The 27,653-nt window shown below is 29.8% G+C and overlaps 1 protein-coding gene across 3 annotated transcripts in view; it reads right to left on the reverse strand.

Annotated features, from left to right (window-relative positions):
• The window catches only part of Wdr81 (WD repeat domain 81), a 107,870-nt gene that overhangs the window by 13,189 nt on the left and 67,028 nt on the right, over window positions 1–27,653 (reverse strand). For all 3 annotated transcript variants that reach the window (XM_016052860.4, XM_071187794.2, XM_043048186.3), the window contains 7 exons: window positions 18,211–18,412; window positions 17,994–18,136; window positions 16,911–17,030; window positions 15,875–16,127; window positions 12,851–12,947; window positions 6,162–6,289; window positions 2,165–2,324 (listed from right to left, as the gene is read on the reverse strand). In XM_016052860.4, coding sequence (XP_015908346.3) covers window positions 2,165–2,324; window positions 6,162–6,289; window positions 12,851–12,947; window positions 15,875–16,127; window positions 16,911–17,030; window positions 17,994–18,136; window positions 18,211–18,412 — 1,103 coding nt within the window. The remainder of the gene's footprint in view (window positions 1–2,164; window positions 2,325–6,161; window positions 6,290–12,850; window positions 12,948–15,874; window positions 16,128–16,910; window positions 17,031–17,993; window positions 18,137–18,210; window positions 18,413–27,653) is intronic.

Below are 27,653 nucleotides of genomic sequence, written 5' to 3' on the forward strand. Positions count from 1 at the left end.
AACTAAGTTAATGTTTCAAACTCTGAATCTACCATGCTCAAAAAGAAAGAAAGGTGAAAAATATATAATCGTAAATTTTATGCAAGAAGATTTAAAAGAGAAAAAAACATTCATATCATTTATTTATTCTAAAAAAATATTGTGCGTGCTGATGTTCATAGAATGATGAGAGAACATCTATAGAATTGTTTTTCATGTGTGACCTTAAAACAACAAGTTTATTCTCAATGAAATCTCACCACTTCTCAAAATGCCTTCCACGTGATAAACTATGGAACTACTTAGAAAGGTATTTTTTTCAGCCTTTTGTTCTAATGTCTCAGAGAAACATATTTTTCTTTCAAAATTTCCATGAAATATTGCTAATGAGACCATCACAGCTTGTCATAATGTAGTTTACTTCCTACAAAATAAATTGTTTTCCTTATTTATGTAGAATTGAAAGGATATCAAAATCATTTCAGCCTCTTCAGTATTGCCCCTTCCACAAGCAAAGGGGCATTTCCTGACTTTTCATTGTGTTATCTTCAGAATGTAAGCTCTTATTGGTAATATATATATATTTTTGTGGGGCATCTGTCATTCTTAATATTTTTAACAATAGCTAGTTCACTACACCTGATGAAAGGACCACACCATTACCAAATTAAATGCATATTTTGCATTCATTATGTCAATAGAGCTAGTATGGATGTGACAGATAACAATTGACGACTTAAAACTTTTTATTTTTGCAATTATGCGTGAGCTTTGAAAGACTTCAGCTTAATGGATACTTTCTTTTGTACTAAACTTTGCAGCTTCTGACAAAAATAAAAATTAGTATAATTTCTCATTATATAATATATAAATTTGATGAAAGTGTTAAGAAAACAAACCGGTTAAGAATTAAGCTAATAACTAATATTATTTTGTACTTTAATGTGCAATATTAAAAAGTTTTTAAAACAAAATTTTTAATCTAAAATGATATTTTCATTCAATCAATATGGGGTTCAAATATAAAATTAATAGAAGTTTGGCACATTTTTTAATCATTTAACATATTTGTTGTAGAAAAGATAAAAATCCCTATTTTTTTTTAGTTTTTTAATTTGAATTTACTATAAACGCATTTTCTGATATTTTCAGTATCTTTAAATATTTTTTTTCTTCATAATTTCATTAATGTTTCGATGAAATTTTCGTATAAAATATTTATATGTTTCTATGAAACATGTGTATGTGACATTTTGCGCACTTCTAAAAGAAATGAAGGTAAAAGGTTAAGCAGAATGATCTCAACAGAAAATGTGAGACAAATGATTTGAATATAAAGAGAAAATGTAACCAAGTTATGTGAGAAATTTAGAAAGATTGTCTGAGACAAAGTGAAAAGGTTATAACAGGTTCAGATATCAAATCCCAAAAATGATCCAAAACAAACTTCTACACACATGAATACTGATTCTTAAGTACAAGAAAAACCAGTTCCATTTGGGATTAATGCAAAAGGAATTTATCTAAATGAGAAAATCATTTATAAAAAAATAGTACATCAAAACAATAGTAACAAAACTTACCCCCTGATGAGTGTCTATGCTGGGCCCACGAAAGCTGCAGTGTAGCATATGAAGATAACTACATCACATGTAAATTATATGCATAATACTCTTAAATTATCATACTAAATAATAATCCAGAAATTCTAGTATTTCAAAATTTCCCATACAGTTAACATGAGCATCCTACTAGTGGGGTGCATATGTTAACCCTAACTGGTCGCACCCTTCATTTTCACCCTTGCCTTATCCCATGAGTGGGGTAAGCCTGAGTGCTTTGACTTTTCCTAGAAAATCATTCATAAAAAATAGAAGAAATGAATATATTGATTAAATCTGACAGTTTCTGGGTCAAACAGTTTAGCTTCAACATGCCTTTGCATCAAAGCTACCCAATCCAACCCCACTTTCCCTACATACTTAAATGTACAACCATGGTCATTTTTGTACTTCTGTAACTTATAATAAAATCTATAATTTATTGAATCTAACAGAGATTAACTCAAAGTACAACAGAGATTAACTCAAAGTACTTTTTCAGCATTACCCTGTTAACATAAAAAACAAGGTCAGAACAAAAACGAAATTGGTTAGCATATTAAGATTATGAAATAAAATTTTACCGTTTGATTAAATTCATATCACATTTTAAGGCAGGTTTGTCACCATTAGGAGATGTACTAAACAAGGTGTGATTGTCGTCTCCAAGTCTAACATCAAGTCTATTTCCTATTACAACAACATTCTTCCCAAATATTCCACTAACAAAAGATTCATCTTGACCTATGAATAAAAACGTATGAGTACAGCTCACAATATAAAAAAGATATCCTCCTGAATAACTTTTGTTCAATTGATTAGATTTTCACAAACTAAACAACGATCAAAATGATTTAAAGGGGTGACCTAAAATATGATAATTAATTACTGCAGTACAGAACCATTTATCCAGTATCCAGAAAATCAGGAAACATTTTGCTTGGTTTTCCCGCCATTTTGAACTAGAATGATTGAGGAAAAAAGTGGAAATTTGACTCATCCTGGAACTTGAGTAGAGGAAAAGGGGAGGTATTTTTCTCCTTCTTTGTGGAAAGAAAACTACAATATTTCCTCTGTGACCTTGAAATGTTTAGGTAAAGAGGAGGCAGGGAAGGGACTAATGTTTTATTTTCCTGTGTTTCAGAAGGAAATATTTATTTTCTGATAAGTTGCTGTCAATCAAACATAAAGGAGGGCACGCTGATTTCGTTTTCTCTTTGATTTACGAGGGGGTGGGGGAAATGCATTGCACATGCATATCAGTGAACAGAAGATGAAAGAGAAAAAAAAACAGAAAAATATATCCTGTATTTCACTAAGGAAAAATAAAAAAAGTGAAATAGAAATACAAAATATTAATTGGAATACGTAAACGATTAAAATTAGGCTATTTTTATTCAATAATTAAGTAGGAATATAGTTAAGCTGAATCTAATCATTTAAAAAATAATCAGAAGAATTTGGTAAATTATAACTCAAAACAGAATTGGCTGTGCTAGTGGGGGGAAAATACATAACCCATCAAGCTTTGACCAGACTACTACTAATAAAATTCTTAATTCATCAAAATAGAATGAATAAATTTTTATTATTGGTACAAATTAAATGATTCTAAAGAGAGTTATAAAACATCTTTTAAAACCAAAATTTGAGTACTAGTTAGTTTTTTTCAATGTATTATTTAAAAAAAGTGGGTTAAATAAGGAAAAAAAATTTAAAAATTTTTGCCACTCCTTATGAGAACATGAAGTTTTAAAATATCAGAACAAAATTAAATAATAAATAAGTATGAATTTTTTCTAAACTCGGTTCCTGTTAAATTTAGAATCTGGAATGAAAATTCGTAAATTGAACAACAATATAGTCTGAAAGCAAAATGACAGAGTGGTAAGCCCCGGGAATTATCAGGGAAAACGGATTCCAAGAAAAAGTCAGTGAATTGTCACAGGAAAAAGCAATTTTACCCAAAACTGGGGATTATTTAGAGAAATCGAGACTCGATCAAATTGCAGGAATTCACTCTTTCGTTTTTCGCAATATCGTAATTCGTGCTTGTGTAATAAGGGATTTAAAAAAATCAGATTTTTTCCCGAAGCAATCCTCATTAGGTGCATTTTCAAGACTCTTCTTTTATTCTTAATACTTTCTAAGTGTTGTCAATTGGATGTCTGAGTTCAGGAACTTGAAACTTTTGCCTCAAGAGTATTGACATGTTAGATTTTTTTAATCCAATTTAGTTACTCAATTTTTGTTATCCTTGATTTATTATGACAAACTGTTTTATAATTTCAGATAACGCATTATGATGAATTATTACAAACAAAACGTTTTTTTATCATGTGTTACATTTATCTACTTGACAATCTATAAACAAAAGAATATTTTTCAATTGAATGAATTGATAAAATACCATACAATTATTCATCACTAATATCAGATGATTATTTAAAAAAGCGAATTGCAGCTTTCTTTTTTTAAAAGAAGCTGCAATTTGCCAAAAGCTCACCAATATCTCGTCAAAAGTAGCCGCTGAATAAGGCTGACGATGAGATGGATTTTATACAGATTCGTTTAAAAAGTCTTTTTAATATTCTGTTTATAAGAGGATGGACTTTTTTTAACTGTCTACTTCAACGTCACAGTTAACAAATTGAATTAAAACAGTGGAAGCAAGCACAGGGTGCGTAGTCAATTATTTCAACGAAAAAAAAGCACCTTCCAAGAATCTTTTAAGCACTCAAAAATTATTTTTAAGAACTATATACATTAACAAAATGCAAAATAATTTTCAAAGACTTTACATGATCATATAAAATAACTAGTTTCTGACAAAGAACTCTTCTTCTTAATTATATTAGCCATTATAAAATGATTGAGAGATTTTTCGGTTCGATATCAGAGAGTGGAAATGAAGCCTGAAATTGAGAATATCTTGCAAAATGCAGCAGAGTTGCACATGAGAGTGCAAGAATCTCACCGAACCCAGCTCAGTAGACGCACTTGCGGAACAAAGTATTTCATCAAACATGTAAAATGATTGTCGCTTTCATACGCTATGGACTGAGGGTACGCTGAAATGGATTGTTGTTGAATGAATTGTGAAAACATTGAATAGAGCAATGTGAAAAGTACGCTTTTGCATAATATGTGGCGAAAAAGCGACATGGTAACGAAAAAAATCTTTTTTGAAAAGGGAAAATTAAGCACTTTTTAAAAATTTTCAATGAAAAAAGCAACTTTAAGGGCTTTTAAAAAACGAAAATAAGCACCTTAAAGCACTTTTTTAAAAAGGCACCATGAAGCAAGATCTTTATTAAATTTTTTGGGGGGATAATCAACATTCGTTTTAAATTTGCAGCGGTTAATAAATGCTAAGCAAATTAATATAAAACTTTAGCCATAACTTATGAAAAACGCACAGGTAAAAACAATAACGGGTTTAAAAACGTTTCATATACATTTAAAAACTACAAATTAAAATTTTTTAAAACTACTTTTTTCAAGTGGATAATAGCTTAATCCCTTCCTTCTCCCTGTCGTGAAAATGACGGGGTGAGGTTTCGATCTCTATTTCTTGCTCCCGTGAAATTTCCGGGCTGGCGTGTTCAGTAGTAATGTGCCAATAAGAATAAAACTAATTCATTTCTTTTGCCCAGAAAACATTTTAATTCTCATTTTACACACCAGATGGTAGTACCAGGATATTTTTAAGGTAATTGTAGATAGTTAGTTTATTTTAAACTAGATGTCAGCACTAATCAAATACGTGTATTTGGCAAAGTAGGCACTTTTATGACTGTTTTCTTGAAAATTAACTGATCGTTAAGGGGTTAATAGGATAACAAAATAATAGGAAACAATTTTATTTTTCTGAGTTCTAAAACAAAAAATGTAGAGTTCAGCATTTTTGTAAGACGTCAGGGGGAAGGGGAGTTTTTCGACGGTGATAGAAGATTTTTACTTCAAATGATGGCAACATTACTATTTAATTAAGACTTGATATCCATTTTAGTCAGACATAAATTAAAACATTTTTTAAATTTTTATTTTAGTTTTGCATCAAGTTTCTTTGAGCTCCTACTTAAATTTCGATCTATAAAAGTGTGTTAATAGCACCATTATTTTTAATTGAATTATTTCAAAAAACAATATTAAATTGTATTAGCATCAGGTACTAGATGGAATTTTCAGCATGACTGATGTTAGATTTGAGCCCAGATTCCTGAACTTATTAAAACAGCTATGTCACTGATAAAAATACATTAAAGATTTTGGAAAAATCGGGACTTATCTGGTTCTCGCACAGAACCTCTCAAATTTAAGTATAGTGCAAGTTAAATTAAACCTCTTTGTATAAAAAAGATTCTTAGATTTCAATTAAAAATATGAAAAGAAACAGTATTTTTTAAATATCTTAAAAATATTAAAAATATCTTACAAAATAAAATAACACTCAAAAAATAAAATTTTTTATATTTTTTTACAGGACAAAGTATTTATCTTTTAATTATGTACTTGAACATGTATGTTTATTTATATGATGCACCCTCTGAGAGAATATAAGGCTTTCTCTCTACATACCTAATGAGCGATCCCTTCGATGAGCAATCTGAGGACTTGAAACAGCAGCATCATTTTTAGAAAGAGAGCTCTGTATACATAGTTGTCTTATAAAATCATCATTTTTCAGTGTCTTTTCCATGTAATTCCTATAAGAAAGTAGTATTTTTATTAAAGAATTATATTTTCAAAGGCTCTCAATGTTGTATAGTAGTTTACAAACAGCAAAACAAACATCATTATAGAATAGCCAAGGCAACATCATTAGGAATATTTGTTTTGTTTTTTAACATTACAAAAGTAGAACAGTATAAAATGCTTGATTAAATAGTTGCTTTTCAATGCTAAAATGTAATTCATACTACTTGGTATTCATATTCATGAGATTTATAGATTATGTACAACAAATGATATTCATATGATTTACTAATTAAATGTAGTACGTGAATTATGAATCAACACAATAACTCTAATTCTCACAATTTATGAATCAATCAGCATGATTCATGAATGATCACATTCAAACGATTTACAAATAAAATTCCAAAACGCATGACCCATAGATGATGAGTATTTTTGCTAATTATGAGAAGTTTGGATACATTTAAAAAGTTTTGAATAAAATTGCAAATAATGCTTTAGATGTGTTTGGTTGCAAAGCAAGTGATAGAAAATCGACTATGTCATGTAATCAATTTTTTGATAATTGAGGTTCTGTTAATAATTGTAAATAATAATTTTACTATCAATTAAGATTTATAACACCAGATGGTGCTGAGGGCAAGCAATTTATTTTTCATTCTTTTCTACACTTCCTCTCTTCAGTTGGTTTACATTTATCCACTGAACAAGATGCAAGAATAAAATTATCTTAATACAGTCAAACCCCGCTATAGTGAACCTTCAAGGGTTCTGTTAATAATTGTAAATAATAATTTTACTATCAATTAAGATTTATAACACCAGATGGTGCTGAGGGCAAGCAATTTATTTTTCATTCTTTTCTACACTTCCTCTCTTCAGTTGGTTTACATTTATCCACTGAACAAGATGCAAGAATAAAATTATCTTAATACAGTCAAACCCCGCTATAGTGAACCTTCAAGGGACTGAAATTTTGGTTCACTATAACCGGGAGTTCACTATACCCGTTAAGCAGGTAATTTAACCAATGGTTCCCTAACTCCTCCCTTTTATTGCACATTATTCAAATAAATGACTGAAAAATATTATGTAGTAGCAAAAAATGTGTTATTTTTCATTACTCTTCGTCTTGCGTGCAAAAAAAAAATAGTAATCTTTAGCTGATGAGCAATCCTTAACATCAGATATGGAAACACTTCCTGACTCTCAAATAATTTTTCCTGAATTTATGTTATTCCACTTTTTAAACCTGTCTAACGAGCCATTCGAGAACATAAAAGTAGTTTCATAAAAACGCTTAGAAAATTCATCGACATTTGTCCAGATATTGGAATATTGCAGCTTCTTCAAATGGTGAACCACTTCAGTAATACTTCTTTAACATCCTTGTGATCTGCTTTTCTCAACTTTTTTCAGCTATCTAAATTTTTTTCATGGGCAGAAATTATTAATTACCTATTTTTCCATATGTTACAAACTGCAGATTTGGAAAGTTTATATTCCCTGCAAATATCAACTTGATTGCATCCATTTTCAATTTTTTAGATTATGCCCATTTTATCATCAATGGAGAACGTTTTACATTTACTGGTCGCTATAGTCAAATTTGAGACACTTGTTTGCAGACTTTTTTTTAAACTGAACTGAGCTGAGAGCAAAAAAGAATTGAAATGAGGTCCTTATCAACACATATTAGTGTCCAACCCTTTGACCAATAATGAGTAATTACTCATTCCCTCTGACAGAAAATGCATATTGATGCCACTGACACCTTACAGGTGCATCATCTGCCAGGGTTTGTTTAGGGATTGGAAAGTGAAATAAAAGAAGCAAACGAGAAAAAATTCGTATCGCTACATTCCACTCTATAGATGGTTTTAAACATTGGTATATGTATTTATTTTGAAGTAGAAATTTCAAAATTATTCCAAAAAAATGAAGAAAAAAATCAGTCCAAGACAGAAAAAAGTTCATTATATCCAACTTCCTCACTTTTTTGGTTCACTATATCCACAAAAAATTACATTATGCCTGTATAGCAAGGCACGGGACCGAACATTTCGTTCACTATATCCGGGAGTTCACTATAAACTGTGTTCACTATAGCGGGGTTTGACTGTAATTTGTGTGACTATTATTGAATTTGACTTATGGTGCATCAAGGGCCGAAAAATAGGCCATCTGTATGAAAGCGAGTAAATTAACATTTGTTTTGTTTTGTTCTCCATAAAGTCGATAATAATTTGTTTTGATATTTCATTGTATTAAATATATATGCATTTGCATTTATTATTGCAGTAACGTGCGAGCTATTTATTTTTATAATGAATAATTTAGAGAAATTAAAATCGAAGCGAGCTGTAATCAGACAGTTGATTACGAAATTGATAAACAAGACTGACAAATTGTTCTTAGAAACACTTCCTGATTATGATACTTTGTATGATTCACTAAATCAGTTAGTTGAAAAAAATGAAACTTTAAAGGCTCTTGATTTGAAAATTGAAAAATATTTTGAAAAGAGCAATGAATTTGAGTGTGAAATTAGACAAAGTCAAAAGTATCAAGATAGAGTAGTGGCTTATAAAGGCAAAATCTAAAGACATATTCTGAAATGCCAGACTACAAGACAGGAAGGAACGGTTAATAGTGGTAACAATAATTTACAAGAAAATATAACTTATGGAAATATCTCGCACACTGCTAATGCTAAATTAACTAAATTGGAGATAAACAAATTTTTTGGTGATACCTGTGAGTGGCACAGTTTCTGGAATAGCTATAACATAGCAATGAGAGTCTTAAAAAAATTGATAAATTTAATTATCTTAAGATGTATTTAGAGTACTTTGAGTGCAATTTCTGGGTTTATGGGACCTAATTATGATTCTTCTATTAAGTTGCTAACCGAAAGATTTGGTAGGCAAGATTTAATTATCAGTAGTCATATGAATAACTTTTATCAATTAATTCTGAAAGAAATTCATATGATATTAAAGCTCTATGAGGCAACAATTTTCACAACAAAACAGAACACCAGATTTACTCTAACCTGACCTGCAGATCAATCATCAAAGACATTATCAAAACAACTTTGGAAGATACATTAAACCCACTGTAAATTTTTACTAACTCTGGACGTCCAACTACCGTATGGGTCAGCGTTTCCATATCCCCTGAGTCAACTCTAATTTTCTCGCTTTAATTACCTCATCACTGGAGACTCTGGTTCGGTGATTTTGATTTTTAGCCGGGATGACTATACTTAAAACTGGACTTTTAGTGACTTTAAAAATTTTTTAAATCTCATGGTGTTCTTGGGTTGGATTTGAACTGTCCTCGTCATTCACACCATTTTAATCCACTTTTACTATTTCAACACTATTTTGATGATTTTACTATTTGTAACTCGTTTAATTGTTTCCTTAATAGGCAATTTGCCCTATGATTAGTTTTAAAATTTTATGCCATTTGATTGCCTCAATATAAGGGTCTGTTGACCTGGAATGGCAATTTATATTTTAATTTGCTTGTAATATTGCTGGTGTTTTAAATTTAATTGTGCTTTTAATCCTTATTTTAGGGTCTGTTGACCTGGACTTTTCATGGCATACATGCCAGATATATTTGTCAAGTTTTCTTAAAGATTTAATATTCTGACTAATTGTAGATAACTAATTTTGTTCAAGAGTATTGTTCGCCCGCAAAGTTTACGGGCTGTTGCCATTTGAATTTTGTATCTTATGTATTTTATGTTCTTTAATTTTTTTTTATTTGGTTTTTAATAAACATTTACCCGTATGCCCTCAATTGGGGCAGGTCGGGGTAAATATTTTTATGATATTAAAGCTCTACGTAAGTTCTATGATGAATGTGAAATCCACATTCGCAGTTTGCAATCAATGAATGTTACAAAAGGTAGTCATGGTAATTTACTCTGTCCTGTTATTTCACAAAAGCTACCAGAGGATTTAAATTTAGATTATAATAAAAATAGAAAATTGAGGGTAGATTTTGACATTGATGAACTAATTTCATTTATTAGAAAAGAGGTAGAATGTAGAGAAGCCTCACATGTGTTGTCTAACAGTTCTAAAAAACTAAGTGTTTATTTTGAAACACAGCAACGGTCGGAGAGCCATAGTAAACATAATTATAATCGAAAGCTCTCATCTTCCTCGGCATTAGTTTCGGCATCTAACAATATATTTTGTTTGTTTTGTAATTCCAAAAATCACGAATCGAAAGATTGTTCTCTAAGCATAGAAGAAAAAAAAACAAATGCTTAAAGATCAATTTCGCTGTTTCCGGTGTTTAAAGAAATACCACACATCAAAAAAATTTTGGAGTAAATGTATTTGCACATTGTGTAAGAAACCACATAGCGAATTAATTTGTGATAAATCAGCAAATAAATAATGAGTCGAAAGAGAAAAACGATACTTTGGCATCTGTTACTGCTTCATGTGTTTCGAAACGAAAACAAAATGAAATGATCTATTTAAAAAATTCTTTAGCATATTGTATTTATGGTAATGTAAAGGAGTTGGTTAGAATTTTATATGACTCTGGTAGCCATTGCAGTTTTTTTAAACGCATATTTATAATGAGTTGAACCTCAGGACCATTAAAACTGAACGGTTGCAGGTTTTCGGTTTTGGAGAAAAAATTTCCAAGGGGTGTTCTTAAGATTTAGTGAAAGTGAATCTTCAGAACAAAATAGATAAAAATTAAATGTTTGCATTGAAGCATTTGTAGTAGAAAAAATAACGTGTGGGGAAATAGCCGCACCCCTTAAGAGAATTAAACAATTAGCAAAGAAAAAATTTTTTCTTTTGGATACCGGAGAAACAGTTGATATAGACATTTTGATCGGTGCCGATTTCCTACATGACGTAATCTTTGATATGTCTTTGAGGTTGGGAAAAGGACTCGTTGCAACCGATAGTTTATTTGGTTTCGTGGTTCAAGGGAAATTCATGAATAATTGCCAATTAAGTAAGATTGTAAATAATACTATAATATCTGATGTTGATTATTCTTTGTTTTGGAGCCTTGAACGACAAGGAATAAATACTATGAATGAAGAAAATGTTGAAAATAAAAGTGAATTGTTAGAAGGTTTTAATTCTGATTTGCATTTTGAAAATAATAGGTATAGTGTACAACTTCTCTGGAGACCTAATACAAAACATCTGTTAAATGATAACTTTGAACTGGCTTCAGAAAGGTTTGACAAATTAAAAAGGAGATTTAAAAATGATAAATCCTTGTTTGAAGAATATAAGAAAGTTATAAAAATTTACAAAAATGAAGGGATAATTGAGAGAGTTAAAAACACTGATCCCCAAACTTATAAACAATGTTATTTACCTCATAGGGCGGTTATAAGAAACGATAATGATTTGAATGCAGAAGAGCTCCGAAATGCTGAAGATATACAAGTAAAGCTTACTCCAGTAAAATACTTTGATAGTGAGATACGAGCTCTCCAATCTAGTTTGCCTATTCCAGCTTCTTCTACTATTTTCAATTTAGCTCCTTATCTTGATGAAAAAGGTATCCTGGGAATCACAGGAAGATTGGATGAAGGAGATTATTCTTATGATGAGAAAAAGTCTATAATCATACCAAGACAGTCTAAATTTGCAGAGTTGCTTGTCAAGCGAGAACACAAAAATGTATTTCATTCTGGAGTAGAGAGCACTCTAGTACAAATTCGGAGAAGACTTTGGGAACCTAAAGGAAGACAATTAGTAAAAAGGTTGTCTCGAAATGTTTTATTTGTCGCAGATACACAGCCAAATCTTCTACCCAAATGACTGGACAGCTTCCAAAAGATCGAATTAGTGAAACTCTTGCTTTTACTGTATCCGGAATTGATTTTGCCGAACCAATCTACATCAAGGGTGAAAATGAAATAAAGAAATCATCTATAGCCTTGTTCACATATGCAGTCTCGAGAGCAATACATCTTGAATTAGTCACAGACATGTCTACTTCGACTTTTCTGCTCGCATTCAGATTTCTCTCTAGAAGAGGTGGTTGTCATACAATTTACTCCAACAAAGCCAAGACTTTTAAATGTACCGATAAAGAGCTACAGAGATTATTTGATTAGAGATTATTGAAAAGAAGAGAACAAGTTATCTTTTTTATAAAAGCTATTTTTATTTACACTTATTAATTCAATAATTTATATTTGAGATCTGAAATTTCAACAGAGAATGGGAATTAAGATGTAGTGTTTGATATTAAAAAATAAACCAAATTGAACTGAAAAAACTAACAACTTACTTGATTAAAAACATGATTGAATGAAAAAAAATTTTATGTTAACATATTAATTCTAATTTATGTATCATAACTTATAAAAATTACTTGAAGAAAAAAATTTAATTATGATAAAAGCTAAATATTGAATATAGAAATAATTTTGCAATTTTTTTAATATATATTTAATAATATTTTTTGGATTGCTTTACTCTTTGATTGAAAAAACAAAACATTACACGCACTGGAACAAAAATGAGTGTTCCCAAAATTCCCTCTTCTAAATTTCTTACCTGCCAGTTAATTTGCATAATGGAATGTAAGCCAAAAATGCCATTTCAAAGGAAAAAGTGTCTCTCATTTCAAAAAATGCTTGCTCTTTAAATGGACCTGCAAGAAATAATTTATCTTTTTTCACAATAAATTTACTAATTATTTAAAGTATATTTGGTGTTTGTTCCCCAAATCAATGGAACAATAAAGATAACTTACAAGGCAGATTTTGTTAAATATAACGATATTACATGTTTTTAAAAGAACATAATTTCCTAACTGAAATATTATTTTCCATGCACAATTAATAAAACTGATTAAAAAATAGCATTCATTTGTTTAATTTTGAAACTATTAATAAGGGCAGTCACAGAAGGAAAATGTAAAAAATCAAATATAAGATAAAAAATTGGATATAAAATTTTTTTACTGAAACTTTGCTTGCAACAAATTATTTTTAATGGTAGATTAAAAGAGAGGAATATTTTTAAAAAAACAACAATATATTTAATAATTACGGAATGCACGAGTAAAGGGAAAAGGGTGAAAAGAGATTCAACTAAAAATTTTGTCTTCTTTATCATAAGCAAGCGATTTAATGTATTCAATGCAGAATTTTTTTTTGCAACATAGCTTTTATTTCATCTAACAAATATACATTTTTATGAACCAAAACATCACCAAACAATTTAAATACCGCTAGCCTTTGTTATTTTGTATTTTAAAAATTTTTTTATTAAAAAAAATTTCACACTAAATAATATTTGATCTAATGATCTGATTTTCATGTACTAAGAATCAGTTAGGCAAAGTTGACTCAGCCTTTCATCCCTTCAGTGGGTCGATAAATAAGTACCAAGTATGCTTGGGAACTAAACACTGGGGGTTTCGCGTTCGGCTGACCATCTGACCGGAACATCTGCTCCTGCACCCCAGAGCCCAAGAAAACTGAGATGGGTACAGTAGGCCTTGGCCCTCATGGGCTGTCACACCGCTGAGTTTAGTTTAGTTTAGATCAGTTTTCATGGTTTGAAGGGCACACTTCAAACATGCCATTGAACTGCAGAAAAATAATTGCATAGTTAGTTTTATCACCTACATCTAGGCTAATAAGTTTGTTAATATTTTTAAGAATGATTGCAGCTTTGCTATATAAGATAAAATAACATTCCATCCTAATATGATGGATTTTAGCTTTTCAAAATTTACTAATACAGAAAGAAACTCTATTATTCTAGAATCTTTTTCTTCACAAAAAAAAAAGAAAAAAAAAACAAGCAGAATTGTTTACGTAATTTTTGATAAGAAATAAGCCGTTTTACATGTTCATTATAGCTATATTGAAAATATTGAGTACAATATTTCACTTTCTTGTTCATATTGAAGTTGAAAATGAGAGAATCATTTTCAATTATATTAAACTTTACTTGAAAGTTTAGTCTTACAAATGAATATTATAAGCAAAGGATTGATAATACAACATATAAAAGATAGGTAATTTTTAAGGAGATATACTGAGTCTTAATGCTTCTTGTTCATATACCATGTACCAGCAAACACTGAATATTTTACATGATTGGCTTTGTGTGCCTAGCAAATTTTTTAAATTTATTACGCAGCTGGGTCCAGGTACTCAGAAAAATTGGATTTATTTACACTGGGTACAATAGCATTTATGTAATTACACCTCTAAATAATATATGAGGGCAAAGTGACCCTCACAAAAAACTTTTTAAATGGAACTAACCTGTTGGTGCTACCACTTGAATTAACTGGAATATGAAATCCACAAAATCTCTCATAGTTAGTCTAACAGTAAAAGAACTCTAATCTGACCAAATGGAAATTGAATTAACTTATTGCATAATGTATAAGAAACATGTTTTTTTTGGATGAAATGTATTTTTAAGCTACAAATAGTTATCTTCATGTATACATGCTTAGGTTCAATAAAAGTGAATTAAGTTTAATCAAAACTATTATTGTTTTTATGAATCCTTTTATGCTTTTTATAAATATAATTAATTGTGCAAAGCACAAATGAGTGTTAACTAGCAAAATTGGTCAGAACTGAAACTCATTCTCCAGATCCAGATAGTAACCAAGTAATAGAAATTTGGCTGGCTACCAGGTAATTGCCCTGTACCTAATAAATCCCTATAATTAGTTTTTCAACTGAGATTGCTTCTATTATAAGCAAAGTTCAAACATTAAATAGATAAATTTTCAGGAAAAAAGAGCCTCACAATATATAATACAAAGTATAAAGTTTAATACATTTTACAATGCTACAAGGGAATTAATAATTTTGCAATTTTGTATCACAGACAACCCTCAAAATAAAAACATATCAGTATAATTTGATCAGATGAGATGTATGTAGATTGAGGTGAGAAGGATAATCTCTGTTAGAGTACTTATATTGCTTCCCTCAAATACTATTTTTAGGCATTCTTTAAAAAATGTTTTTTTTCTTTCTTTTGATTTAACGAAATAATAATATAGTAGATACTAAACTGTATAAAACAAAGGAACTAACTTAGCCTGTCTCTCATCATACAATTGTATTTGCTTACTAACACCAACAGTTTTATTTGAATGTACTAAAAGTAAATAATTTGACACTTTTATAAAAGTAGGATAATTTTAAAAAGAGGGAATAGAAATGAAAAAATAGATAAAGAAATAATAAATAAGCATAAGAAGATGAGGGAACAAACAACACATGCTCACCATTTTAAAAAATATCAAATATTTATAAAAAGTAAGATTTTGTATTTATTAACATTACAACAAAAAAACTGCAGTAACTTTAAAGGAATAATTATTCAGAAAATTATTTCTAAATGTAAAAGGAAAATAAGTACCCCCCCACCCCCTGTCGGAATAATTGTCAAATGTTTTCGTGTTTTTCTTCTTTGTTAAACCCAATTGTTATTTAGTTTCAATAAAAAAAAACATCAATAAAGGAAAGTTCGTAAAATAATTAGTTTTAGTATGGTGACCTTAATTGATAAATTAATAATATATTAGGAAATACATACCCGCTATATCGTCAAGTTCTTGCAATTCACCCTTTTCATTATAAACTTTATCAAAAGAAGAAAAAAACTTGTGAAATATACTAGAGAAGTGTTTTTTTGTCATTTCTGTTCCAATTCTCAAGGCAATGATGTATATGACATCCAAAATACGAAAAGTAACCATTGTTCTAGATTTTCCTCCCCCAGGATAAGTAAGTCTCAGTGATGATATAAGACGTAAAACCAAATGAACAATATCTTTGATTAGAAGTTCCTAAAATGTTTAAAAAGAAACTTTTTCAACTTTTGTCATTTGAGGAAGCACAGATAAAATATAGCATTTAAAATATACAGATATAATTATTTGATAAATTTTTAACCCTTAAAAATATGTGGCGTCAATGGCTTACTTAGAAAAGTGGTCAAAATTTCGGATTCTTTAATCTCTCTGTTACTCTTTGACTATGTAGTTCAAAAACCAGTTACTCACAAGAAAAATATAGTGCACAAATAACATTCTCTCTTATATCATCAGTAATCAATGACTATGTGGTACTACGCTTGAAAAAGTGCTTTGAACACGTAATAGAAATCTAAAGAAAAAAAATTTGTGATTTAAAGAAGAATAAAAACAATGCAGATGGCAAGAGAGATTCTTCATTATCATTAAGTGGGAAACACTAATGTGTAATGTTTTTGTCAAAAAATTACTTTTACACAGTGCCCAAAGTTAAAAAAAAAACAACCAACTGAATAAATTTCTAATGTTTAGTCGAAGAAGTCTACATCAAGAAGAAGAATACATCAAGTAAGAATTTTGGTTTGCCACCATCTATACTTAAGGTAGGATGTTATTTGAAGTTGCTTGGCTAATTTGAAGCTTCCAGTTCTCTGGCTACTGGATTTTTTTGGAGATTAGTACTCAAATTCAAAATTAGAATGAATCCAAATTTCTGTTAACTGAAGTTTGTTGCAACGACTGACAAAACTGACTTAATATTCCTCAAAACTTTGATTTTGTGCTTCATGTGTAATTATTAATGTGATAAAAATATACCTGCAAATGATCCATTAGTGTCTGATCAGATATAAATGGTATTATGTGCTGCAATAAGGCCATTGCCCCATGCAATCCAGATTCAAGACTTGCAGGGATTTTCTTGCGGCATAGATTGAGCTACAGAGAAAATGAAATTATTATTAAAAGATTTGAAGGGAATGAATATTTACATCCTGATCAGCAAGAAAACAGACACAAAAATTTAGCTTTCAATTAAATAAGTTTTTTTTTACTTGAAACACAAAATCATGGTCTTAAATCTATATCCCATTATGTTAGATAAACTAGAGATAAGTTATAAATAAACTTTCACTATGGAATAAGCATAAACTAAGCTAAATTTATCTTCTGACAAATTGAAAATTTGAAAGGGAAACATTTGGCCCTCCCATTTAAGATTTTAAACTTGTATCTGAGTATTAAGACTTAATTCTTCATGAGTTTTTTGGATAATAAAAGTGGGAAAGTTTCTTAAATTCTTAATTTTTTCTAATTAAAAAATAAACAGTTGTATGCATTTATTTTTGTTTTAAATATGTTTTTTTTATCACAGTTTTCAATGTTTTACCTTTTCAAAATAACATATTTCATGTTTTTAAGTATAAAGTTATTTTTACCAACCTATAAAAATTTTATGCAATTAGTATAAAATACTTTTCTTTTGAGTTTGCAAATTTCTACTTTTTGGTTAACAAGTTTGATTTATTTTATGTCTAGTTATTTAAGTTTTGGCAGAACTATGAATGATTCCCTTTTTTAAAAGGATCATTGCCAGGTATGTTAAATAACTCATGTAACTGAAAAAAAAGTACAAGGATGCAGTAAGCTTTAAAAATATTTTCCCCGAACCTTCTAAATTTGCACTATCATATTCAAGAAGATGACTAAAAGACCAGTTCATTTATTTCATATCACATTAATTATCAGTTATACTTTTACTAAGGGTGAGGAGCCATAGCAAAATCTTATCCCAAAACCTAAAAACATGCACAGTAATTTGAATTTGGGAATTGCTGATTTAAAAAGAAAATAAAGATATCAAACAAAGCAGAATTGGAAAAAAGGATAAAAAGTTCTTACTAAATCAGCTATATGCTTCATATACTGAAGCATAATAAACTGTTCTCCATAAAGCGATGCTATACTAGATAAGCAGTCCAACACTTTAAAGGCATTTAAATCACCAGTTAACCATTTGCAACTAATACTCAACATCTTAGCTTCTGGAAATAAAATCATATACAATAAATAAATAAAAATATGCTGAACAAAAAAAATTAAATACTTTGTATTCTACCATGAGGAGGTATATCTAGAATCTCTCTTTTTTCTGAGCTGTCATAACATAGAGTTAACATTCGTAGTAAATTCCGAGTCAAATATCTAGCAGTGAGAACGGGACCTAATCTGTGAGCTAACCACAGCATGCTTTCAGCTGAAACATCAGATACATTTCTTTCTTCATTCATCATTGAAGGCCTTTCAACTCTCTCGTTGACCTAAAAAAACAAGTTATTTTTTTACAGAATAAGAAGATAAACTGTTACAAGCATACATAAAATATATACTGGTAGGGAGAAATGTTAATATGATCTAGAACTGTTTATCTGAATGCTGATTAACTGAATTGTCAAATTAATTTCATCAATCAAAACCCACAAGTTTTCCCCACTTTTTCCAGATATTTTTTTCTCACAGAAATCCATCTTGATTTCCAGATTCCCTGGAAGAAGTAAAAAAATTGCATTTGTGTCCTAGCATCCTTGGAAAAAAGGACATCTTCTTCACTCGTGTTTGTTATCCCTAGTTTCAACGAGAGGGTTGGTAGTAAAGAGAACCAGTTTCACAAATAAAGGAACAAGTTTCTTTTTTTTCTTCCAAAATTAGACAGGAAGAAACTTGTTTTCAGTTTCAAATTATTTTAAAGCACATTCTAGAGCACATATGCTACTTTTTCTTCTAAATTTTGTAAGTGTAAGAGGACTTTTCAAATATGTTTGAAAAGTACAAAATAGTCGCACAATCCTTACATTAAAAATTTGAGATTGTTAAAATATTGAAGAAAGACAGGAAAAGAAACAAAATAGCAACTGAATATGGTATTGGCAAAACAACTGTATAAGATACTAAAAAAATTTGATTTTAAACTTTGTATCAGTATTTAACAGGAAAAAGATGAAAAAGTCCAATTTTAAAGATATAGATCATGTTTCCAACATGGATGTTATTCCCCTCCAGTAGGCGGTAATGGCTTTTAATGGCACAGTTATAGGAATTTGAGCACTGTCACAATTATAGGAATTTAAGCAGTATTGCTTTTAGAAGGTAGTCAATAAATATAAATGAAATTAGTATCTAGTACATTTAAAAATTTAGAAATTTTTTGGTTGCTATTGAAGAATTATATAAATAACTCAGCATATAATATTTGTTATCAAAGCAGTTATTTTGTTAATGTTGTTTTCATTAAACAAAAAACGCTTTTTAAATACTGTAATAAACACTGCATATACTATAATAAAAATAGATAAATAAATGCGAGGAAAATACTGTAATACACACTTAACAATTTTAATGTAAAATGGCTCCAAGATTTTAGCATCAATCCAACTTTTGTGACTCTGTGGTTTCCCTATATCACCATTCAAAAGTTAATACATTTTTTACTTTAATTGAAATTCATCTTTACTTATTTTTTAGAAAAAAAGAACAACATTTTTTATTTGAGAACTTCGAAGTATAAAATATCTAATTTTGACAAATTTTAAAAAGAAGTTTTGAATAATTTTTAAAATCATTCCTTAGCCTAGTTTCTGTGTTTTTCTTTTTTAACATTCAAAAGGAATATATTAAAACATAATTATTTTGGAATTTCCTATTGTTAATATATAATTTTCTAATTTAATTTTGAAATATGTTTCTCGGTACTAAATACGCACAATTACTTGTAGGTTTAACTGATTACATTCATACACAACATCACTTATTTCACATTTTTTTAATGTTAAAGTAATATTATATTTAGTTTAAAGACTCAACCCAATAATTTAAGCATGGAGGTCACAAGAAATAAAGCAACATACCTGAGTAAAGGCTGAAAAGCTGGACTAAATATTTTATTATAGATAAGAGATTATATTAAGGACAACACTGCTGCCATCTATGTACAACAATATAAACTAACTCTTTCAACACTCCCACTTTAGTTTACATTTTTGGGAATACTAAAAAAAATCACAAATGTGCAAAAAAAATATGATTTTAGTCCCATTGATTTTTCACAATGTTCATGCTCAGTTCTATTAACAGTTTTTTGTTAAATAGACCGTAATCATTTTTATCATATTCACTCCTACTGTCCGAAGCAATCCTTCTCCTTTTTGGTGTGTTTTCTTCTTCACTTTGACTATTGTCAGATGCAATTCTCCTCTTTTTAGGTTCACTATCTGAAGCAATTTATTCTGTTCTTGGTTGGCCTGTCTTCATCACTCTGACTGCCATCACTTGCACTTGCTTCTTTTCTTCCTTTATATTTTGCATTACCACTGTCAGAATCTTTATTTCCACTACCAGAAGCAATTTACCTCTTTTTAGGCCCACTATCTTCATCACTCTGACTAATATCGCTAACACTTACTTTCCTTTTTCTTTTAGACTTTTCTTTTCCACTGTCAGACTCCTCACTTGATGAAATAGTTGCTTTTGAAACAATTTTGCTCCTTTGCTTGGCAGTAAGTCCATCTTTATTCTGTTTCTTTTGCTTGGATTCTTCTATCTTTCTTAAGTTTTTGTCTCTTACCACATTTTCCTCCCTCATCATCAGTTTCACGGTAATCTCGTGGCACACCTCTTCTCTGACAGAGCCTGAAGCCTTTGCTTCTTCATCTGATTGTTCTTTATTAGAACGTTTATCATCTGATTGTGCCTTGTTGGAACCACTTTCATTGTTCTATTATAATCCCTAAACAATAATTTAAATCTTTCTTTTCAAATCTTTTACTCAGTTGCTTCTTCACTAAATTTGTAAGCCTTACTGAGTTGATAAAAATTAATAAATCATCGACATAGATAGCTACTATTACAAGTTCTTTACTCTCATTTAGTTTAATATACACACAACTATCAAAAGAACTTTGCCTAAATCCCATTTCAACTAAGCCTTCTTCTAATGCCAGATACCAAAGCCTGCCACTTTGCTTTAAGCCATCTAGAGCTTTATTAAGTTTAAGAACTTTCCCATTTAAATTTTGTTCGTAATATTCACTAAACCCATCTGGAATTTTCATGTATACTTCTTCATTTAGTGTCCCTTGAACAAACCATAAAAGCATTCATTTGATCGATTTCCCAATCATAAATAGCTGCATAAGCCAACAAAACTCTTAATGTTACATACCAAACTACTGGAGAAAACGTTTCTGTATAATCTATTCCTTCGATCTGGGAGAAACCTTTAGTTATTAAACGCGTTTTGTACCTTTCAATATCTCCATTATCATGATGTTTTATTGTGAATACCCATTTGCAATCAACAATGTTTTTATTTTTAGGCTTATTTACTATGTCTCAAGTTTTGTTTTTAATGTGGCCCGCTATTGTTTCACACAAAGATTCTTTCCAACGCCTAGCATTACTACCATTGAGTGCCTCATCAATAGTATTAGGTTCAGAAAGAAGTTCATTTATTGCCACTAAGGCATCGGCAAAGCAAATAGGATCTAAGTTTGGCATTTGCAAATCTGGTATACCATTGGTATTAAAATTTTGATAACGATCAGGAAGTTTAACTGTTCTTCCCATAGGTGTCAATTTTGGCATGTCATTATCTACAGTTATATTATTACTCTTATCAGTATTTACAAAATCGCGTCTATTTAAGCCATTAATGTCATCCTGACCTGTGTTAATATCATTTTGGAAATTTAATTCATTATCACCCCTGCTAACATTATTATCATTTCGGAGTTTATCTGATGTGTTGTCAAAATCAACAATGCTCCCACTGAATAAAGAGTCATCACTGCAGTCTGGTGAGCTTTTGTCACTGTTATAGCCATGATACATATAATGTTTCAAAAATGCCCATCTTGGGCTACAACAATATTATAATTAATTAGATCAATTAGACGATAGCCCTTCCTATACTTACAATACCCAACAAACATTAACTCTCTAGCTTTCACATCCCATTTTTAACACTTCTGTTTGGAAATATGAACAAAAGCCCGACACCCAAACACCCTTAAGTATTTCAAGTTTGGCTTTTCACCACTCGATTTCTCAAAAGGTGTCATGCCTGATACTGCAATGGTTGGAGATATATTTTTACAATGAGCTGCTGTTTCAACTGCTTCAGCCCAATATTCCTGGCCAATGTGGGCATTCACCAACATAGACCGAGCACACTCAATGAGTGTTCTGTAACCCCCATTTGCTCCGGTGCATAAGGGATAGACTTTTGATGCTGAATCCCTTTGGAAGCTAGAAAACTATCCATCTCATTTTTAATATACTCCGTCCCATTATCAGAACGTAAAACCTTAATAGGTTTGCCAGTTTGTCTTTCTACATATGCCTGAAAGTCTTTGAATTTTCCAAGAACTTCGAATTTATTCTTTATAAAATAAACAAAATTCATTCGTGACAAATCATCTATGAAACTTATGAAGTACCGAGAACCCCCAATTGATGAAACACTCATGGGTCCACAGAGGTCACGATGCACTAAGCCTAACAATTCTTTTGCTCATTTAGCCTTACCCTTAGGTGAGGCTAAGCTTAAGCGAAGTTCAAGCTTAGGTCAGGGTCAAGCTTCGCTTACCCTTAGGAAGGCTAAACGAGCCTAAACTTATTTTATTCACTTTGATGTTTTAAGCACTTTTAATTTTTATTCTGTTTTTTTTTTTTTTTTTAAATTTGTTTTTTCGATTTTCGGATTTTCCTATGTGTATCAATCTTTTTAGTTTCTGATTTTACTTTTTTGTAGTTTTGTAGTGTTTAGTTCACGTGACAAAGGGTGAAACCCTTATCCGCAAACTCCTTAGGGGGTAGGTCGGTTACTATTGGTCTTACCATGTTTACCCTTAGGAAATGGTTGTTTATGCATTTTACTTTTAATGCATGGTATACAATCATTAATTTCCCCATTAAAAGAGAAACCCTCAACCATATCTTGCAATATAACCATCTCTCCTTCACTTAAATGACCCATTTTCTTATGCAACATTTCATTTGATGAGTTTTGAGCAGTAATTAAAGCCATATCATTATGAATATCTAAAGAATATAATCTATCGCTTACACCTGTTCCACTAGCTACTAAATTATCACCCTGATAAACAAAACATCTTTCCCATGTAAAGGTAGTAATCATCCCAAAAGTTTTGTTTAAATACTTAATAGATAGCAAGTTAGCAGTTAGCTTTGGAACATGCAATACATTATTAAAAGTTACTTTTGCTTTCTGCCCATTTCTAGATAAAAGAAAACTAACACTTCCTTCCCCCTCAACTTCTATAACAGAGCTGCCTGTTCTAATTTGACTAATACTTGCAGTTGGGTAATCTGTTATCAATTCTCTATATGGGGTCATATGGAACGAAGCACAAGAATCCATGTACCAAACATTAGGATTTGGATTAGAATTTGCGACATAGATACCTGTTACATAAGCTTTTTCCTTCACAGGAGTCTTACTAGAAGTAGGCTTTACATAACCCTTTTTGTTAAATTTATCATACCCATTATCTGGTGTGGGGGTCTTTGACAATCTATACTTTTATGCCCAAACAAATTACATTTGAAGCATTTCCCCTTAAACTTATTCCTGCCTTTAAACTTCTCATTAAGGAAAGCTTGATCTAAATTCCCATCAGAATTAGGTTTATCATTCTCAGCCATTAATCTAGTTTTAACGTTATCAACAGTTATCTCTTCATCACAATTTTTCAAAGCCATAATAAGGGGTTCAAATCTATCAGGTAAGTTAGCTAAAATTATTCCAGCTATTAATTCCTCATCTGCTTTAACTCCTGTTGATTTTAATTGCTGAAATTATTTTATGAAGGTAGTTGCACACGTCTTTACAATCTGTGTACTTAGTGTTAACCAATTCTTTAATTACAGACACTTTTCTAGTTATTCCTTTATCATCATAGGTTTTTGATAATACTTCCCAGGCTTCTTTGCCAGTAGATAAGTCCCTCAAATCATTAAAAATTGTTTCATTAACCCCTTCAACTATGTATGACAAAGCTTTGGCATCTAAAGCTGCATCTTCCTTTTTCCCTTCAACATAATCCCATAAATCTCTTTTAATTAAGTGCATTCTCATGGCAAACTTCTAATCAGCATAATTTGCCCTCCCAGTTAATTTCTTATGGCTAAAAGAACCTTCTCCCCCTGGCATTATTATTTTTCGTTGTTAACTTTAAATTAAACTATCAAAAAATATAACTACAAAATAATAAATTTTCTATTAAAACATAGTTAAATTAAATTAGTTAAGAAGTTATAAAAGAAAAACAACAACATTTATTTTAGTGTTAAGCATTTAAGCCTAACCATGTGTTAACACATTCTACCATAATTTATCCATCTTTAATTCTAAAATTTAGCAAAGAATTTAAAAATAAGTATATTAAACTTAATAAATGTTAGCTATAAATTTCTTGGACCATTCTGGGCCCATAACCTAAAGACTTAACCCAATAATTTAAGCACGGAGGTCACAAGAAATAAAGCAACATACCCGAGTAAAGGCTGAAAAACTGGACTAAATATTTTATTACAGATAAGAGATTATATTAAGGACAACACTGCTGCCATCTATGTCAGCATTTGTGATACCATCCATGTACAACAATATAAACTAACTCTTTCAACATATTTAAGTATTTAATTTAAACTTTAAAGTGATATACAAGTACTTAAAAATTTTACATTAAAATTAAAATAAAAGATGTTTTCAAACAAATACATTGAACATTAAGCCTGTTTTCAATAACTTAAAGAAGTGGTTATTGAAGAGTATAATACAAATATCAAAAGTCTTAAAATGAAACAAAAAGTTACTTATTTATTTATTAACCATTATTATTATTATTTTGTAAGGAGGCGCTGAATAATTTTTGACTTGCAAAGTGGCTGTAATCCAAAAAAGGTAAGAAACCTATGATGTAAATCATTATATAAAGTTCTTGTAAAAAGTTAAAAAATTGACTTCTAAACATGCTATTTCTAATATGCTAAAATATGTATTCTTGCAATTGCCGATTCTAAGCCTAGAAAGGAAGTCTTCTTGAAACACTGTTCAAGTTATCCAGATTTTTTTAAACTTAATCAATCTCAATCCAAACTCGTTCAACTATAATTGTAAAACTACAACAGTTGATTTAGCAAAAATTTAAAAAAAATCCATGTTTTAAAATGTTCAGGATTTGAAAAATACCTGTTTTTTTAAAATGTTTAAGATGTTATTCTTCAACTAATAAAACTGAATATTGAGAAATAAATTTTGTTTAAACTTTTCGTTATATGTTTTTAAATAATTTAGAAAATTTCTGTTGCATTTATACTATAATAATGAAGCAAGAATGGACAGAAGCATAGCTAGAATTTATAGCCCTTGGGGAGAAATTTAACTTTTGCACCCCTTTACAATATGTCTGTTTTATGTGGTCACTCTTTTGGAGATAATTTTAAATGTTAGATTAAGTAGAAATTGAATTTTGGAGTATGTTTATGCGCGTGGAAAAGACAAAAAAGGAAAATATTTAAGCGATAAAATATATTTGAACAACAGAAAAAGACATGAGCAAAGAATTAGAATGTACAGTGTGCCAAAAAACGAACCACCCTGAATATCTTTTGATTAAATGATCATATCTTCACATTCTAGGACTCCATCTTAATGTTTCGAGGTTCCACCATAGTTAGGTCAAAGAGAGAAATTCAATGTTTTGACTCCCTAATGTTAATTTTATTTTTTGCGTATTTCGCCATATTTCGAGAACATTTTAAGCAAATTTAAAAATCTTTACACACAACTATAAAACTTGTTTATCCAAAGATAATTCCATGCAAGGAATAAATTTTAGTAAATGTTTACTAAGTTTTATTATTTTATTTAATAATAGTTGCGCAAATTTTGAATTGTAAGGTATATAAATTTTTACATAAATTTAAAGTATAATATTTTACACAGCATCTAATTTAAAAAATTTAATTTTACATGCAGAAAATTTTATACCTTACAATTCAAAGTTTGCTTAAAAAGTTTTCCAAATATGGCCAAATTTGCAAAATGTATGTTTATTGAAAGAAAATACGTTTTTGCAACTGATTTAAAATATTGTCTGCACCAATTAATTAGCCTATTTGAGGTCACCTCCTTTGTAAGAATCGTTGCCGATAGATGGCGCACACCCTCTAAAAAGAATACACTTTCAGAACAGAAAACTGAACTTTCTCACTTCCACCTTGAACTTTTCGTAGGAGAGACATGAATGTCTGGTAAATTTGTTGGGTGAAATTTTATTTGTCCATTATGTGCGTTATTGTTCTGTGCTGTTTAACTTACTTAATAAAATGTTGCAGCTGAAGACTTGTTTCTTATATTATTATAAGTGAAGTTATCAACGTGATAAACAACGAATGTTAGGGAAACCAGTACTGGCGCAGCAGTCGAAGATGCAGAACCAAAAACCAGGTGAGAGCTCACTTTATTTTTGTAAATGTATGCTCCCACAAATATAAGTAATTATAATTATTTGGGCGAAAATTATACAAAATGAAAATTAAATGGTTGTGTTCCGACATGGAACATTAATTTAGTTTATTCGTCAGAGTACCAACACACCAGTGTTCTAAAGTGAATCCTTTTACTCGCCAGAGTATGTAGATAGCATATTTTAAAAAGAATTTGGCTTTTTTAAAAAAATTTTTTTTTAGATTTTCATCCCAGATAATTGAAAATTTTATTTGATTAAAGTGAATTTATTGTGGTTTTTAAATTCTGTTTTAGAAATTATTGGAAACACGCCAATGCATAGCATATAATGATGCAATCGTATTCCGAAAATAAAGAATGGTGAATGATCTAATATTTATATCAACTAAGATTTATTAAATCAAACAAAAAATAAATAACATATAGGTTGTATCAAAGAACGGAATATAACTGGGAGCCAGAAAACCTTGGAAGTCTCATTCGAAAATGATTGCTTTGTTTCTTTTATTTTTGCATAAATGTTTTTATTTCAGAAAGAAGATGCAAGTGTCTTTTAATAAAAGAAATATATAACACTGAGCTTGTTTTATTCTATTTGATTATTTGATATTGAATTGTGTCATTGTTGAATTTTTTTTATAGATGATATATTTTGTTTTCATATATTTTAAAGAGAAAATATAAATTTTAAAGAGAAATTTATACGAAACTTATTTATAATTTTCTTATCACATTTAATGATTTAAAATATACAGTTAAAGTTTTCGTTCTTACATAGAACTTGATTTTTGCTCAAAGAATAATTATTTTGGTTGAAATAATTTTAATGCTTTGAATTTGTGAGCTTTTAGGAAAGTACATATTATCTATCTAGTATAAGCAAAGTAGAAGTGTTGATTTAAAATGTTATAAGTGTGAAGGTTTATAATATAGTGGTGTGATATAACAAATCGATAACTGAATATTACAAAATATTCTTAGTATTTTGAAGTTGTTAATTTCTTTTTGGG

Source organism: Parasteatoda tepidariorum, chromosome 11 (assembly GCF_982258835.1).
Source record: "Parasteatoda tepidariorum strain Cologne lab strain chromosome 11, Ptep-v5.0, whole genome shotgun sequence".
Classification (NCBI taxonomy): Eukaryota; Metazoa; Arthropoda; class Arachnida; order Araneae; family Theridiidae; genus Parasteatoda; species Parasteatoda tepidariorum.